The 18,950-nt window shown below is 48.8% G+C and overlaps 1 protein-coding gene across 1 annotated transcript in view; it reads right to left on the bottom strand.

Annotated features, from left to right (window-relative positions):
- Positions 1 to 18,950, bottom strand: part of WNK2 (WNK lysine deficient protein kinase 2) — a 67,053-nt gene that overhangs the window by 8,085 nt on the left and 40,018 nt on the right. Inside the window, exons 10-13 of the mRNA XM_057305549.1 lie at positions 18,237 to 18,425; positions 17,441 to 17,539; positions 11,972 to 12,016; positions 10,319 to 10,578 (exon numbers count right to left, since the gene is read on the bottom strand). Coding sequence (XP_057161532.1) covers positions 10,319 to 10,578; positions 11,972 to 12,016; positions 17,441 to 17,539; positions 18,237 to 18,425 — 593 coding nt within the window. The remainder of the gene's footprint in view (positions 1 to 10,318; positions 10,579 to 11,971; positions 12,017 to 17,440; positions 17,540 to 18,236; positions 18,426 to 18,950) is intronic.

Below are 18,950 nucleotides of genomic sequence, written 5' to 3'. Positions count from 1 at the left end.
GAAGAAATGGCAGAAAAACCTCCAAATTTGACCAAGAAATGAAACTGTAGAGTCAAGGAGCCCTATGAAGTCTAAGTAGAATAAAAATGTATATTTTTAGGCATCTCATAATAAATCTTCTGAAAACGAAACCAATGGAAGCCAGAAGAAAACGAATTCTCTTCAGAGTAACAACACACTGGCAGCTCACTTTAAAGAAAAACAAGGGAGGCCAAATAACAAGAGAATGAAAATGTCACAGTCCTTAAAATTGTTGCTAACCCAGAATTCTATACCCATTAAAAATATCCTTCAAGAGTGACAATGAAATAAAGACATTTTTATGGGGTGCCTGGGTGGATCAGTTGGTTGACTGTCTGACTCTTCGTTTCCGCTCAGGTCATGATCTCAGCATTGTGAGATTGAGCCTTGCGTCAGGCTCTGTGCTCAGTGGAGAGTCTGCTTGAGATTCCGTCCCTTTCCCTCTGCCCCTCCCTCCAGTCGTGTACTGGTGCTTGCTCTCTCTTGAATAAATGAATCTTTTTTTAAAATATCATTTTTAGACAAAAACTGAGGCATAAGTCACTGGTACACACACGTTAAAGGAAATTCTGAAGGAAAAAGCTCCTAGAGTGAAGATTAGAGGCAAAAAGAAATGAAAAAACACAATAAATATGCAGATATAGATGAATATTGACTGTATAAAAAAGGTATTGTGAGACTGAAAGTCAACATAGAATTGAAAAAAAGTAAATGTTAGGAGGGGAGTAAAGGCAATGAAAATGCTTCATGGTCTTTCCACTGCCTGGGAAATGGGTAAAAGAAGATTGATAAGGTAAAGATGTATGCTATAGTATTTAGAATAATCATTAAATGAATAATAAGAGAAAGTAAAATTTCCAAGCTAATAGTGGGAGGAAAAAAAGCATAAGAAAATACATCTCTAACAAATTCAAAAGAACACAGGAGAGAAAAAGGAACATGGAGCAGCATAGGACAAATAGAAAATATATGATAAGATAATGGATTTAAGCTAAAATATACACTTGGTGCTGAGCAACATGGGTTTGAACTGTGCAGGTCTACTTATAAGTGGATTTTTTATAGTGCACTCTTGTAAATGTATTTTCTATTCTCTTAATATTTCCTTTTCTCTAGCTTAGTTTACTGTAAGAGTACAGTATATAATACAACATAAAAAATATGTGTTGCTGTTATTGGTAAGGTTATCGGTAGCTAAGTTTGGGGGAGTCAAAAGTTATATGTGGATTTTTGAGCAGGGTGTCAGCACCCCTAAGTCCTATACTGTTCGAGGGTGTGTATATGCAATTACATTAAATGTGAATGGACAAAATTTAAAAACAGAATCAAGAAATAAAACAGAACCCAAATTATATGCTTTTTACAAGAGATACATCTAAAACAAGTATATAGAAATACTGAAAGGATAGGAAACCATACCATGTAAATAATAACCTAACAGAAGCTAGTGTAGCTACAGCAGTTTCAGACAAACTAGACTTAAAGGCAAAATTCATAAGAGATAAAGTTCAACTCACATATAGTAAATCTGAATTTGATAACATGGCCTCAAAACATATAAAGGAAAAATCAGAACTACAGTAGGAAATACACAAGCCCAAAACCATAGTGGGAAATTATAAAAATTCCTCTTTCAATAACTGATGCAATATTCACAAACACAATGTCTCAGTAGAAATGACATAAGCAAACTGCAGTAGGCAGCTTTAAACTTCCATCATTCCACAGAAGCACTGAAAAAGAACCAGAAACTATCAAAACTAACTTTGTCAGAACTCCAGAAAGCAATTAAAGGTTCATGGCAACCAAGCAGAAGTAAAAGACAAATCAAGAAAAAATCTTTTTATTAAAGATTTTTTTAATTTGAAAGAGAGCATGAGAGAGCACAAGCAAGGGAGAGGCAGAGGCAGACTCCCCACTGAACAGGGAGCCAGATGCACGGTTTGATCATAGGACCCTGGGATCATCACCTGAGCTGAAGGCAGACGCTTACACTGCCTGAGCCACCCAGGCGCCCCTAGGCAAACTTTTTAAAAGAAGAAAAGCACTGTGGTGTTTTTACTGGCCCCAGGCCGTACTCATCCCTAGCTTTATAGCTAGAAGAGGGCAGCCTATGTTCCCAGTGTGGGAGCCCGGTCCTTGGTTCTAGAGGGAGCAGAGATCTTACTCACAAATTATTATTTTTAAAGACACCAATATTTTTAAAAGATTTATTTTATTTTTTTTGAGAGAGAGAGCATGAGCGGGAGGGGCAGAGAGAGTGGGAGAGAGAATCCCAAGGAGACTCTGCCAAATGTGGAGCCTGAGGTAGGGCTCAATCCCATGACCCGAAGATCCTGACCTGAGCCAAAACCAAGAGTTGGGCCAACTACACCACCCAGGCGCTCCCTACAAATTATTGTGTATGTCTATTCTAACCTGTGTACAGGCCACCTGACGGACTGACACAAGGTACACATATCTGTCTGTACATATTTGCAACTCTCTAAGGGCAGAAAAGTGGCAGGCATTGCTCAAAAACATTGTAAGGCAATTAAAAAATCCACAGTTGCTTGGGGCCAAAGGTCAAGATATATGTAGACTGTCTAAAAGCCATAGTAGAAAAGCATGGGAGAGAGTTTCTTTGGGAAATGAGGGCATTGGAAAGTGTATGTGTGCTGGGGAATTTAGAAAGCCATGCACATGCTCTATTCAGGATACATTGTCAGAAAAAGAAACAGAAAAACCTGAGCTTTCACCACTAGTCACAATGCAAGCAAGAAGTGAGGGCTTGGACAGATTGTAAATGGCCTGGCTAAGTGTTGAAGGAGTCCCCTAGCCCTGAGCCAATCTGTAAAGACTGGGAGAGGTGTTTTTTCATCTCCTGATATTCAAGGAAATCTCAAGCTAATACAAGCTAAGCCTTCAACAATCAAAACCGGCAAATACTGGGAAAGAGGAGAATCTGATTTCTAGAGTTATTAATTATAATATGCAAATGCCTGGCTTTCAACAAGAAATCACAAGTTATACAGAAAAACAGAAAAGTACAGCCCATCAAAAGGGAAAAATTAACAGAAACTGTTCCTGAGGAAAGCTAGATATTGGACTAAAGACTTTAAGATTTATTTATTTGCTTTTAGAGCAAGAGCGAGAGCACATGAGTCGGGGGGTGGGAGGAGAAGGAGAGAAGGAGAAGGAATGAGAATCCTCAAGCAGACTCCCTGCTGAGTGTGGAGCCTGACTCAGGGCTCGATCCCAGGACCCCAAGAGTTGGCCACCTAACTGAGCCATCCAGACACCCGTGGACTAAAGACTTGAATCAGCTGTTTTAAATATGTCCAAAGAGCTAGAGGAAACCATGTACAGACTGAAACCAGGATAACTATGCAGAACATCTTGAGAATATCAATAAAGAAATTATAAAAGGAACCAAATAGAAATATCAGAACTGAAAAATGTAACTGAAATTTGAAAATCTGCTAGAGGGACTCAACTGATTTGAGCAGCAAATAAATAATCAGCAAACCTGAGATCATGCAATTGAAATTATCCAGTCTGAGGAGCAGAAAGAAAAAAATGAAGAAACCTATACAGAGCCTGAGAGATCTATGGGATACTGTTAAGCAGGCCAATATATACATTATGGGAATTTCAGGAGGAGAGAGAGAGGAGGCAGAAAAAAATACTTGAAGTACAGAAAGAGAAGACTGTCAAGTAAGAATTCTATATCCAACAGAATGATTCTTCAAGAATGAAGGAGAGTGGCGCCTGGGTGGCACAGTCGTTAAGCATCTGCCTTTGGCTCAGGGCGTGATCCCAGTGTTCTGGGATCGAGCCCCACATCAGGCTTCTCCGCTAGGAGCCTGCTTCTTCCTCTCCCACTCCCCCTGTTTGCGTTCCCTCTCTTGCTGGCTGTCTCTGTCAAATAAATAAAATCTAAAAAAAAAAAAAAAAAAAAGAACGAAGGAGAAACCAGACTCCTGGATAAACCAAATCTAAGACAAGTTGTTACTAAAAGGTCTGCCTTACCAGAAATGGTAAAGGGAGTCTTACAGACTGACGTGGAAGGATAAAAGCCACATGAAGAAATAAAGAAGATAACTACATAGATAAATATACTGTACTTTTGGTTTTAATTCCTTTTTTCCCCTATATGATTTAAAGGGCAAATGCTTTATGCAATAATAATAAATGTTAATGGGCACACGGTGTATAAAGATTCAGTCAGTGGGGGAAAATACAAAGGGGGAGAGATGGAGATGTATAGGAGCAAAGTGTTTATATACTATTGAAACAAAGTTGGTATTATTCAAACTAGGTCATTTTAAGTTTAAGATGTTAATTGTAATCCCTAAGGGAACCAATTAGAAAAATAACTAAAGTATATAACAAAGTAAAGAAGGGAATAGAAATTATACAATACAAAAGAACTAAATTTAAGGCAATAACTGGAGGAATTGAGAAATAAAAACCTATAAGACAGAAAACAAATCGATGAAAGTCAGAATTCCTTCCTTATCCCCAATTTCTTTAAATGTAAATGTATTAAACTTTCCACTTAATAAGCAGAGATTAGCAGAATGGTTAAAAACGCATGGTCAGGGGCGCCTGGGTGGCACAGCAGTTGAGCGACTGCCTTCAGCTCAGGGCGTGATCCCAGCGTTATGGGATCGAGCCCCACATCAGGCTTCTCCGCTAGGAGCCTGCTTCTTCCTCTCCCACTCCCCCTGCTTGTGTTCCCTCTCTTGCTGGCTGTCTCTATCTCCGTCAAATAAATAAATAAAATCTTAACAACAACGACAACAACAACAACAACAAAAAACGCATGGTCAACCTATATGCTGTTACCAGAGACTTACTTTAGATACAAAGACACAAAGAAGTTGCATGTAAAAAGATGGAAAAAGAGGATGGCTATTTTATTACCAGACAAAACTGATTTTAAGTCAAAAAAGGTTATAAGAGACAAAGAAGAATACTGTATATTGATAAAAGTTGATGTAACAATTATATATGCACCTAAAAACAAAGCCCCAAATTATATGATGCAGACGTAGAACTGAAAGGAGAAACAGACAGTTCTATACTAACCATTGTAGATTTTAATACTTTAATATCAATAAAGGTTAAAACAATGAGACTGATAAATAAGGAAAGAGAGGACCTGAAAAGTACCTTAAGCCAATTAGCCCTAATAAAACTGTACCTAACAAGAGCAGAATGCACTTTCTTTTCAAGTGCATGTGGAACCTCTCCAGAATAGGCCATATATTAGACCACAAAACAAGTCTTAATAAATAAACATAAATAATATAAATACAATACAAATCTAAAAAGATTGAAATATTATAAATTATCTTTTCTACAACAATGAATGAAATTATAAATCAATAATAAAAATACTAGAAAACGGTTATAAATACAGAAACTAAACACATAAACAACCAAAGGGTCAAAGAAATAATCACAAGGGAAATTAGAAAATAACTTGAGACAAATGAAAGGGAAAACAATACATAAACATTTATGAGATAAAGCAAAAGAAGTTCTCAGAAGGAAATTTATAGCTGTAAATGGCTACACTGAACAAGATCTTAAATCAATAATCTAACTGTACACCATAATAAAATAGAAAATAGGAAGTCATAAAGAAAATATAATGAATTAGAAATGAAACCAAAAGTCAGTTCTTTGAAAAGATCAGCAAATTGACAAAATTTTAGCTACCAAACTGGATAATTTACATGAAATAGAAAAATCCCTAGAAACACACAAACTACCAGAGCTGACTCAAGAAGAAATAGAAAATCAGAATAGACCTATAACAAGTAATGAGATTGAATTAGCAATCAAAAACCTCTCAACAAAGAGAAGCCAGACTTTTAAAGAAGAATTAACAACATTCTTTCTCAAACTCTTCAGGAGTTAAAGACATAGGAATAATTCCTAACTCCTTCTATGCGGCCAGCATTCCAAGGCCAGAGAGATACATTGCAAGTAGATTATAGACTGATAACCCAATGAATATTTATGCAGAAATCCCCAAATATTAGCAAACTGAATTTAGTAGCATAATAGGAGTATATACACCATGACCAGGTGGGATTTGTCCCAGGAATTAATGCTAGGGTGGTTCAACATGAAAATCAATCAGTGTAATACACCAATAACAAGAGGAAGGATAAAGAAACCTACAATCATCTCATTTAATGCAGAAAAAGTATTTGACAATATCCAACTCTCCTTCATAATCAAAGTACTCAACAAACTACAAACAGAACTCCCTCAATGTGATAAAGACCATATATGAAAACCCTCACGTAACATTATATACTCAATGGTGAAAGTCTGTAAGCTTTTCCTTCAAGGTCAGGAACAAGAAAAGCATACCTGTTTTTGCCACTTCTGCTCAATATAATATTAAAAGTTCTAGCCAGAGAAGTTTTCTAGCCAGGCAAGAAAAAAAAAGGCATCCAAATTGGAAAGGAAGAAGTAAAATGATCCCTGGTCAGAAATGACAAAATCTTACATGTAGATAACCCTATAGAAAGTGTATGCTCCTGGTGCACACAGACACACGCACACAGAGCTAATCCATGAATTTAGCAAAGTTGCAGGTTACAAAACCAGTTGTATTTCTATACAGTAACAATGAACAATCTGAAAGGAAATTAAAATATTTAGGAATAACTTCAAGGAGTTGAAAGACTGACACTCTGAAAGCCACACAACTTCCAAAGGAAATTAAGGCATAAATAAATGGAAAGACATCCCATGGTCATGGATTGGAAGACTTACATTGTTACTGTCATACTACCCAAAGTGATCTACAGATTCATTGCAATCACTGTTAAATTCCCAATGACATTTTTTCAAGGAATAGAAAAACCTGTCCTAAAATTCATATGGATTCTGAAGGGACCACGAATAACCAAAACAATCTTGAAAAATTAAAACAAAGTTGGAGCACTCATACTTCCTGATTTCAAAACTTACTACAAAGCTACAGAAATCAAAACATTGTGATACTGGAAAAAGGACAGACATATAGCAATGAAACAGAACAAAGAACCAAGAAATAAACCTTTGCAAATATGGTCAACTCCTATTCAACGAGAATACCAATTCTAGTCAATGGGGGAAAGGAGAGCCTTTTCAACAAATGGTGCTGGGAAAACTGGTTATTCACATGCAAAAGCATGAAACTGCACTGTTACCTCATACCATATATAGAAATTACACTGGATAAAAGGCCTACACATAAGAGCTAAACTCTCATGATCTTGGAGTCCTGGGATCAAGACCCATGTCAAGTGCCCTGCTCAGTGGGCAGTCTGCTTCTCCCTCTCCCCCTCCCCTCTGCTCATGTTCTCTCTCTCTCTCTCTCAAATACATAAATAAATTAAAAAAAAATAAAAATAAAAGAGACACTGTCCACAGAGTAAAAAGGCAATCCATAGAATGGGAAAAAGTATTTGCAGATCTGGATTAAAATCCAGAAAATACAGAGAACTCCTAAAACTCAAAAACAAAACAACCGATTAAAAAATAGGCAAAGGACTTGAACAGTTATTTCTCTAAAAAAGATCTACAGATGGCCAATAATCACATGAAAAGAGGCGCAACGTCCCTGATCATTAGGGAAATACTAATCAAAACCACAGTGAGATACCACAGTGGTATTAGGATGGCTACTATTAAAAAAATGAGAAAATAAAAAGTGTTCAAGAATGAAGAGAAACAAACCCTTGTGCACTGCTGGCAGGAATGTAAAATGGTGCAGCCACTGTGCAAAACAGTTGGCAATTCCTCAAAACTTAAAAATAGAATTATTATATGATGCAGTGACTCTGCTTCTGGGTAGCCTTTCAAAAGAATTGAAAGCAGGGAGTCAAAGCAATACCGGCGCACCTAGCTCCTGGCTGCGTTGCTCACAGCAGCTCATAGGTAGAAGCAACCGAAGTGTCCCTCAGTAGATAAATGGATAAAATGTTCTGTGCACATACATTGAATATCATTCAGCCTTAAGAAGGAAGGACCTTAAGGCACATGCTTATAACATGGATGAACCTTGAGGACATTATGGTGAGTGACATAAGCCAGTCACAAAAAGACAAATACTGTAGGATTCCACTTACATAGGAACCTACCGTAGTCAAGTCCATACAGACAGAAAGTAGAATAGTGGCTGCCAGGGACTGACGGGGGGCAGTGGGGTGGGAAGTTCTTTTTCAGTGAGCACAGAGTTTCAGTTTTGCAGGATGAAAAAATTCTAGAGATGCAAGGTAGTGATGGTTGAACAATATTAATGCTCAATGCACTTAAAACTAGCACTTAAAAATGGCTAAGATGGCAAATTTTATGTCATATATTTTGCAATTAAAAATTGGAAAAAAATGAAGTAAGTTTTAAATTTTAAATGAAGTGTAGTTGACCTAAAATACTAAATCAGTTCAAGGCGTACAACGTCGTGATTCAGGATACATACACATTACAAAATGCTCATCGTGGTAAGTGTATTACAACACTGCTGACTCTGTTCCCTGCTCCTTCCCGTCCCCGCAAGAGTACAGGCCTGCTGTGGCGCGGCTGCGTGTCAGAAACGTTACACTGAGTGAAACAAGCCAGACAGGAAAGGGCAAACACTACATGATGCCACTTACATCCGTAGAAAGTAGAATGAAGGTTACTGGGGGCTGGATAAGCAGAGGTACCAGAGGCGGGGACTGGAGAGTATTTTTTCTTAGAAGTTTCTATTTGGGGTGGAGAAAGTTTTAGAAATGGACGGTGTGATGGCTGCACAACATTGTGAACGTGCAGAGTACTGCTGAATTACACACTTCAAAATTATTGAAATGGTGAATATTACATTATACAGATTTACCACAGTAAAAAAATATTTTTAAAAATCTTAAGACTCCCTGCCACTCAAACACTGGGATTAGCGAGCTGGTAAGAATGGGGTACGGCCTGCACAGGTATGAGAGCCCATGTGGTGGAGTCCAGATGGCGAGGCAGAGACTCTCCTGCCTGGGCCCAGGGCCAGGACCCCGACAGGGCCAGGGGGACGCTCACTTGGTCACAAAATACCAGAGAGGGGGTTTGAGGCGTTAGGGCTCCAGGGCTGCCACCGTGGGAAGGGAGCTGCCATCATTGTTCGCTTGGAGGGCACTGTGTGCGTGGCGGGAGTATGGAGAGCATCAGGGCAGCAGTGGACAAGACTGACTGACAACTGGGCTGAAGAGCCAGTCCCGGCACATTTTAAAGAACTGAAAATATCCAAAGTTTGTTTTGTTACGTGGTGCAGTTAGGGCAAGAAGAGTATGAGGAAATTAGTAAGTACATTGCTTCAAACCACAGTGGAAATCACAGAATAATTTGAACTGAAGGTTAAAGAAAACGCTACATATCAAGACCTTTAGGATCCAGATGACACCATGAGAGGGATTTTTATAGGTTGAACGCCTGTGTTATAAAACCGGAAAGGCTGGAAATCTATGACCTGCACATCTCAAGAAACATTCTGGAACAAAACAGCCGCCCAGATATATAAGGAAGGAGATAATAAGAGGAGAAACGAATGACACATAAAGAGCATCATCAGAGCCAAAGCGAGTTCTTTGCGAAGGCTAGTAAGATCTATGAGTCCCTAAAGAGGCTGCACCGGGGCCGGGGGGGGGGGGGTGTACACGCAGAAGCCACCACATCAGAAACGAAACACACAACATCACTACAAACTGAAGACACGGTGTTATGAGCAGCTATGTCAATTTGAAAACTTAGATAAATTTAGGTATTTACCAAATGTTAGAAAAGCAGGCCTTAACAGAAAGAAAAAAATAGAAAATCCAAATGGCACAGAAAGTATAAAAGAAATTGAATCCGTAACGAAAACCTTACCCTCAGGGGATGGAGAGATGTGGGAGAAACACAGCAAAGTGTCAGCCACAGCGTGCAGGCAGGGGCACACGAAAGTTCACTGTGCAATTTCCAACACTTCTGTATGTTTGAAATTTGTCGAAATAAGAGGTCACAGGGGAAACTTCCCACACTCAAAGAACTCCCAGACCAGATGGGTTCACCAGTGAACTTCGCTAAACATTTCAGGAAGAAGTAACAGCCTTGCATGGGCTCCTCCGCAAGACCGAGCAGGGAACGCTCCTCCGGGGAGGCGGGGACGTTGGCACACGGAGCCCGAGGCGGCCGCTCCTCGCGCCGCCCGACGCGGGCTGGGCACCCCACAGCTGGCACCCAACGCCCGGGGCCGCTCCCAGCCCGTCCCTTCCGCCCGGGCCGCCCGCTGCGCCCCACTTACAGCCTGTGCCTCGGCGGCGGCCGGGGGCCAGCCCGCCGTGACCTCCATGCCGTGCAGCCGCTGCGTCTGCTTCAGCTGGTTGAGCGACGGCTTCAGCTGGGCGGCCCCCACCGTCTTGCTCGTCCACTCGTCCACCAGCTTGTGCAGGTCGTCCGTGAAGGTGCCTCTCTTGTTGTTGCTGTTGTTTGCCTGCGCCTGGACGTGCAGGGTAGGCTGGGGGCCCGGCTCAGGGCCCGGGACCAGGCTGCTGGTGGAGGACCCTGGGGAAGCACACACAGGCCCGGTTGGTGACACTGCGCACAGTGCCGCCGGCCAGCTGCAGTCATTCGCACAGCGCTCTTGCTTAGGCCAGGCAACACCTTGCTTCAGGAGATGGTCTGCATCCGGGGGCCCATGTACCCGTTGTAGACACTCTGGAACATGTCCACAGGCCACAAGGACCGGGCTGTGCCTGGCAGCTGTCACCCATGGAGCTGGGCCAAAGGACAGGACCCAAGCCGCTGGCAGCCTTACTCGGCATCCACTCTGTGCCCACGCTGCCCAGGAACCCCAGACTCCCACGTGCGAGGGAGCTCAGAAAACTGGGGGCAGAATCCCAAGGCCTCTGCGCCCTGAGCGGGGAAAAAAATGTGACTGTGCCGAGTGCTTTGCCTGTCCGTCCAGCAAAGGAAAAAGGCATGACAGCCTTGGTCATCGGCATGCCGGTGAATGAATGTTAATGGGTTAGTGGTTTGGAAACTTAAGACACAAAATTGTGCCTCTCCTCACCAGATCATGTAGGGAAGGTATTAGTAAAGGGTACAAACACCCAAAGCCTTCCACTGTGGGCCCCCAAGCTCCGAGCCGTTTGTGGGGTGCAGGGTGCCTGTACCTGCAGGAACCGGGGTCCCAGCTTGCCAGGAAGGCCCAGGAGCTGTGTTTCAGGGGGAGCTGGACAAAGAAGTCACACTCACCTACTTCCACTGAAAGATTATTTTAAAATGACCAACACGGGGCTTTTTAATTCTTTTTAAATTGTGTCCCCCACCCCCACAACATACAATTACTGATTAGCAATTTCGAATAAGCCAATTTAAAATGCTTCTTCATTAAAAAGCATAATGACCATCTCTTCAAACAAGCCATTGCAAAATGTAGTCTAGAGTGGCAATGAAAAGCACAGACACGCACAGTTCAATATTAGTGATGGGATTTTACACACACAGCTATTCTACATGAATGTTTCAGCCAGAAAAGAAAAGGGGAAAAAAAACCAAAGAAGTGTGAGGGGAGGGTGGTGGGCGGCCTAGGTGGACTGATACCCATTTCATCCCGGCATCTCTCCTCGGGGACACTCATCTTTAGCACTTCAAGGACATACTCATTCCTATGGTTTTGGAAAAGGAGCCAATTAACGATTGGTAATGTGTGGACGTTCTGGGGAAGGGGAGTGTCAGTGTGTCAACCGGCCAGGACACACAGACTCTAGGAGCCATGGAGACGCAAGGGGCACCCGCTGGTGGCTTTCCCTCCAGGCAGAGGCAAAGCAGTGCCCTTGGAGGGTGGGCGCGGAGCAGACGCCCGCCCGCCAGCTGCGGAGACCCTGACGTGCACTAGCCACATGAAAGCCCATGCGATGGAGAGCGGACAAGGGGTAAAAAACCCGATAATTACGACTGCTGTGCTCTTTGCCTAGACAGAGACGCTTCAGGGCAGACCCTGCAAGGGAAGAAGAAACGACACAAGACCACAGGGTTAGGCAGGACAGCACACACGGGGGACAAGCCACCACACTCTAAGCACAAGTCATCAGTGTGCAAGGAGGAGCAAAGGCCAGCGCGTCAGAGAGGGGACCAGCCACCTGGGCTAACCGGGCGGCCCCGAGTCAGGGTTCACGTGAGCTTCGCCGAGGGGCGGAGGTGCAGGGCCAGGCCCCAAGCTTCAGGTAGAAGTGAGTGTGTCTCTAAAAGCATATTCAAAAAAAAAAAAAAAGAAAGAAAAAAAACCGAAAAAGCAAAGCGCACCACTTGGTTTTCAAATGAGGCTACTGGAGCCCCACTGATTGAGGCAAAAAACCCACTAAAAGTCAGCCAGGAGAGCTCAGACAGAACCGGCTCTGTCTGGCCAGTAGGCCATGGGAGGTTTGTTTTCCAAGTGCAAAAAGATACATTGTTTCGCAGGTTTGAGGCCAAGCCCGGATCCCCAGTGGCTGCCATGACCAGACCAGTGGTGCACGCCTGGGGGAAAGTACAAGGGGTCCTGTCTAGCGAGGTGGGAAGCACGGCTGGCCCCCCTGCACTGCTGCTGTGTTGTCTGGTGTCCTGAGTGCAGCGGGACAGGGAGGTTGGCGCTCTTCCACCACTAAGCGTCAGGCCCTGCAGTCCCGGAGGCTGTCCCTGCCGTCTGGCCCATCCTGATGGTCAGTGCCCGCCTGAGGGCAGGTGAGCTGACCCTTCAGGGAGCCAGGCAGGCGCAGTACGACGGGCAAGGACGGCTGGGGCGTCCCCAAGGTCATTCAGCAAGGCTCTGCTATCAGAGAGGGTTCTGCGCTCCTGCCCCAGCCCCTCACCAGAGCAGGACACCCGCACACCCACACTCCCTGAGGGTGCCTTGCACCCTTTGCCAGGGAAGGCACGTTGCCACCCCTGTGTTTGAGGAGAGAGGACAAAGGTCAGCCCAGGCTCCAAATAAATTGTTCTTTTAGTTCATTCTGTCTGTGTGCAGAGGCTGAGCTGGGGAAAGGGAGATGATGTCTGTAACATGCAAATAAAAATGAAGGGACTGGACAAGAGTGGTCCAGACCAGTCATCTCTCAGTGGGAGCTGAGAAGGGCCTTTGCTGGTCTGTGTCCTGACATGGAATCCCACTGGGAGCACTGGGCCCTCTGGAGTCTCCGTGGCACTTGGGTCCCAGGCTCTGACTGTGCGGGGCACCAAGTGGGGCACAGACTTCCCCATCCAGATCCTTTGGTCTCAGCAGTCCTGTACAGACGGCCCAAGGACATGGGGTCAACCAGTCAGCCAGGTCCCCGCAGCCTGACAGCAGCGGGTTCTTTCAGGGCGGATTCCCACCATCCTCTAGACAAGAACGACAGGAGCTACCTGCTGGGAACCACCAGAGAAGCCTGGGCCTGTGGTCAGGGCCCCAGAGGTGAGGCCATCGGCCACCAGCCACCATGCTCAGAGCTGGAGAGCAACACTGGCTCACAGAGGCCTCCACACCCTCACTGGGCACGGCCCACGGTGACCAGAGTACAGACACTCCCTGCCCTCAGTGAACCTTTAATCAGAAGCTGACTGGACTTGCCCACCTCCACACTGAGGGCATGCGGTCCGGCACAGTGCAGGTCCGAGCACGGACCATGTGTCTGGTGATGAGCCCTCACTCGTGCCACTGCCCTGCCCATCCTCAGGGGGTCCCCTGAACCTCCTCCCTAGTGCCTGTGCCCTGCCCTTGATGCCCAGCATGCAGATGGCTGATGAATACGCCTCCACCCAGCCCCACTCACCCTCCTCCTCGCCAGCGTATACGCTGCATTCCTCCCCGAGCCGCTGAGCCACGAGGCAGCCATGCAAGGGCACTGGGGACACATGGGATCCACAGGAAACCCACACACAGCAGGAGGTCTCCCTTGCAGGACTTCTGTCCTTAGCCAAGGCCTTGGGAAGAGCCGGCTTGAGGCCCAGAACTGTTTGGGAAAGCTTCCAGCTGGGCAGGGATGGAGGTGGACAGCCAGCCCTGCCAGGTAGCACCACCATCCAGACCCTCGCTGGGTCTGCCAGGAAGATGCCACAAATCCAAGGTTCTCTGCCATGGACAGACTGCCGAGGAAGGGGCCGGGCCTCGTGGCCCCCACCACACCTGCTGCTCGCCACAGCCTTCAAATACCGAGGAGGCTCCCAAAGAGCTCCAGGGGCAGTGGTCTTGGCGCAGACCAGCCAGAGGCCTCCCCGCCTGCTCCGCGATGAGAGGCACGCCTCCAACCGGTCAGTCTCACCCTGCACGGCGGCGTTAGACACTCGGTTCTGGCATTGAAGACCAGTGAGCTGCCAGCACCAAAATGCCCCTGAGCCATCAAGTCCTCACACCACTGAGCGAAGTGCCAGAACTTGTCCATGAGCATGAAATGGGATGTGTCCCTGCTCTGCCCTGCCCTGCAGTGACCCCCCCCCCCCCAAGGACAGCCCAGCCTGGGCAGACCTTCATGGGGGGTGGCCGCCTCCCTGGCTGCCTGAAGGCCCTCTCCCACGCCCACTGCGGCGGGTCCCCACAGGGAGGGTCCAGGACACCAGGGTGAGGGCAGGGCCTGGCCAGCCACAGAGGGGCAGGCTTCTTGGGGGTCCCGGGGACAGACCTGCTGCAGCACGGACAGCAGGCCGATGGGCGCGCGCATGAAACACAGAGCAGATCCGGAGCTGTGTGCGCAGACACAACCGGAGGTATCAGCACCTGCGTCTAGTCAGGTGCGTTGGAGCCAGAGGTGGGGGGAGGCTGGACAGCAGCTCCTGACCACCAGACGCTTCTGCAACTCGACCGTAGCCCCTGAATCCCTAAACGCGGTCTCCTAGTTTCCCCAAGCCCATCGACCACAAGGAGGGGTCTGTGCCCAGGGCTTCACCCTGCCTGCACTCTGTGGAGTCCGGCCCTTCCCTCCCGACAGCAGGCCTGTCCAGGTGCCCGCCCAAGGAGGCAGCCAGGCTTCACCCTTGGCAGCCCTTCCTCCCAGGTCTGGCCACCTTTCCCACGTGGGGTCCCCTCCTGGCCGCCTGGGGCTCCACTCCCGCTTGTCTCTGACCCACTCTGGATGCTTCATTATCTCTGCACGGCACAGAACTGGGGGCCTACTTTCCGTACTTTGTAACTTAACACAGACCGTTTTCCCAGAGCCTTGTCTCCTGTTCTGCGCAAGGCTGTGCAAAGAAAGCCTCTGGGCTTCAGGTCGTACCAGCTGCACCCATGCCCCGCGGCTGCAGCCCTCCCCTTGCTGCTGGCCCGGATCCCAGAGACCCAGACTCCGGAGCAGGCCCACCTCGGGGTTTTCCCGCACCCCTGCCCTGAATGCCCTTCTCTTGGCCACCTCTCAGCCCTCGGGGCTGTGACCAGGCCTTCACGGGTGCCTGCGCAGTCTTCTCTGGCCTCCGAGCTCCCCAGTCACCAGGGAAGCAGTTGGCTCTGGCTCTTAGGAGCCCGGCGGGCTGGGCAGACACTGGCACGCACAGCACTGGAGGGCGCATCTGCAGGTGAGCGGGCCCAAGGTCATGATCTGCCACATGCTCTCCTGACCAGTAACCTCAGAGCCTGTGGGGGCCACGCCTTGGCCAAGACAACCAAGAGCTCAGCCAAGACAACCAAGACCTCGGCCAAGTCGTGCCTGAAAAGGGCCATTATGGAAAAGGCAACATCACGCAGGGCACAGCACCAGAGAAGACGAGGCCCACCAGGCCGGCACACACCACCACCCAAAATCAGCCCTGCCTGGGCCAGGCGCCCTGTCTGCCACCAGGCCCTGCCTTACGTGCTCCTTTCCTCTTGGCTACAGAGACAGACGTAAAACCTAAACCACTTGCTCCTGCTGTGCCTCCAGTTTTTTTTTTTTTTAAATCTTGGAATAACAATAAAACAAATGAAAACCCGTAAACAAGAACGCAGAACCACATGGTACAAACGTGGAGCGGGGACGACCTCAGAGGAGCACACGGTGCCTGACCGCTCACATCTTTTCGCCCCACGCACCCCAGGGAAAGCACTGCTTGCTGTAAGCCCCCCGCTTCCCGTCCCTGAGCAGAGGCTCCCAGCAGCGATGCAGCCACACATCTGACCACGAGATGCCTAGAGACCCAGGTGCCCTCACCCCATCATCCCCAGGAGACAGCCGCGTGCACCTGGGAGGAAGATGACCAGTGAGTGACCCAGGGAGGAAGTGCTCAGACCTCACCCCGTGCAGCTAACCAGCAGCTCAGCTGGGACACCTGTTAGGAGACGAGGGCCACTGGACGGTCCCTGGGAATCTCTGAGGTTCTGTGTCTGCCTCTGCTGCCGGGGGGACGGTGACCCGGTCCCTCTAATGGGGAGGGATGCCCACCATGGACATGGCCTCAGGTCCTGACAAACACAATGTATCTTTATCGTACCAGCAAAAAGCCACGTGCCCCAAACCAGCATTTCCAACCCAATTGAGAGCTTAATTTTTGTGTTAAAAAACAAAAACCTGAAAACCCCACAGCTTTGGATTCATTTCCAGTTGTTCTGAAGGAGGACATAACTTGGACCGCCCTGAGCAGGTGCGCCCTTCCTGGACAGGAGTCCTGGGTGCCGCAGCGCATCCCAGGACTCTGAGGGCCACCAGGGCTGAAGTTAGGTCGAGCAGAGCTCGGAGGAGCTGTGTGACTGACTTCGTGTCTGAGGGCTGTGAGGTGAGAGCGGGTCACCAAGTAAAGTGCTCCAGCTAGAGACCAGGAAGGGCCGGGCCAGAGGGAGAGCCAGCACGGAGGCTGGGACTTTGCAGGACACTGAGACGTTCCCCAGGTGACCAGAGCACAGGGAGGGGCGGGGTGTCCTAGCTGGAGCACCTTCTCTCAGCCTTTCCGCATGCAGGGAGCGGGCGTGGGGTAAGGTGCTGAGTGCTGCGGCCCTTGCACAGAAGTCACAACCTCCAGTGACCTTCTAGGACTGTCTCGGCTCGCTACATGCATGTCTTCAGAATCCAGACACGTGTGAGACACACCATGCGTCTAGAGAAGGCCGGGGCTGTCTTTTGTTGTCGCTGGAACTGGGGACAGCGGACGTGTGTACCACAATTGCAACAGAAATAAAACTACGTCCAACGTAAAAAATACAAAATTAAACAAACGGGTGAGGAGAAAAACGCAGCGCGCTTTGGGGGCCTGGGGGGGCGCGTGCCCAAGGCTGGGGTGGGTGAGCCGCTGCACATGCTTCTGGCGCCGGGCGTGAGCCGAGTCATGCGCTGGCCGTTCTGGGGCCGGGAGGGCGGGTGGGGACAGGGCTCTGCGCTTGGTGTTGAACAGGTGGCTGCAGTGGGTAGGGGAGGCATCCTACAGAATGTATGGAAGGTGATGAAGACAGGGAGGGGCGGGGAGAAACCAAGGGCCAGGAGGTGATAAAATACAAAGAACAAATACAGACAGATGGACACAGACACGGGTCCACTGAGGAATCGAGCGCGAGGTTTGCTACTAGACTTATAGGTCAGTCTCTCAGACGTTGGGTGGTAAACCGTCCAGCCTGCAAATGAATATAGAGGGAAGAAAACAAAGAGACAGGCATCAAGTACAGTCTCTGGGATTCCTGACACACCACCAGCCACATCAGCCTCGTCACTTAGCATCCGCGGCTGCACCTAGCCCAGCCCGGAGGACCACAGCCGCTGGCCGCGGATGGAAAGGAGGCACCGCTGCAGCACAGGAGAAGCGGACCCTGGGAGGGCGTGCGGGGCGGGCAAGGGCGGGCGCCGTCAGCGGTCACCACGACTTCTCTGGACAGAGATGGTGGGGATGGAGCACCTCCTCGCGCGGCCGCTGCGCCCGCGACAGAGGTGACGAACATTCCTCCTCCAAGCAAACCCCCAGCTCGGGAGCTGTGCCCTCACATCCCCCTAGCCGTCCCTCCGGACAGAAGGCCCTGTGCTTAGCGGGTGGCCGGGTGGACTGGGCCGGTGCCTGGGGACCGGCGCGGAGCACACGGCCGACGGGCCCTGTGGCCCCAGCGCCTTCCCCGGGGCGGCTCTAGCAAAGCACGCCTCCCTCGGAGCCTCACGCAGCAAGACTCGCTGACGGGCGGGCCACCCACTCTCTTACGCAAAGGCTATGTCTACTGGCTTTTCCTCCAACGCCTGGGCAGCCTCTGCGCCGCTCGCGCCCTCTCACTCCACGGGGCCCTGCACACCTAGCACATGCTCGGAGCCGGGCAAGCTGGGAATCACCTGGGCCGTGCGCTCCGCCTCCGTCAGTGGCTAAGCCGGAGCAGATGTCTGCAGACAGGGAGGCCCGCACGGAGCAGGGCTGCTGGGTCTGAACTGCCTTCCCACACAGGTCTGAAGCTGCCGTGGGCCCTGCCCCGGCTTGGGCAGGGTCCTTAGCAGGAGGGGCTCTGCTGCAGTCTGACAAGTGACCTGGGGGAGGGGGGAGAAGGGGTGACAGGCACAGTGAGGCGCTGTGGGTCAGACCGGCCAGCGCGGAGTGCATCTGTCCTCCCTGCTCATTGCTGGGTGACCTTGGGGAAGCGGTGTCCCTGCAGGCAAAGGGCATGTGGCCTGGTTGCCCGAGTGCCCGTGTCAGGAAATGAGAGCTCAGTCGCCACCGCTGTGCCAGGCTTACGGAGTGCCAGTGTGGCACATCTGGAGAGGCGCAGCTGGGCCCAGGGGCCTGTGCCGGTCCGGCCCACTCTAACCAGTTGCCAGTTAGCTTGAGAATCCTCCTGGAATTCAGGTAATCTAACTTGCAGTTCCCGGATACGTACCCTGCGGGCTCATGGGCAGCTCACCACTGGCTTCCCACCCGGCACAGCCCGGGGTGCGGGGGTGAGCGTGCACCCTCTGTGCCCGGACATCTGCCCCAGCCCCCCCTCCCTGAAAGGCAGCTGCTCTACTCCCCACTTTCAGCAGGTGACAGGTGCCTGAGACATGGGCAGAGGGAGC

Source organism: Ursus arctos, unplaced genomic scaffold (assembly GCF_023065955.2).
Source record: "Ursus arctos isolate Adak ecotype North America unplaced genomic scaffold, UrsArc2.0 scaffold_33, whole genome shotgun sequence".
Lineage (NCBI taxonomy): Eukaryota > Metazoa > Chordata > Mammalia > Carnivora > Ursidae > Ursus > Ursus arctos.
This window is presented reverse-complemented; position numbering and strand designations above follow the sequence as displayed.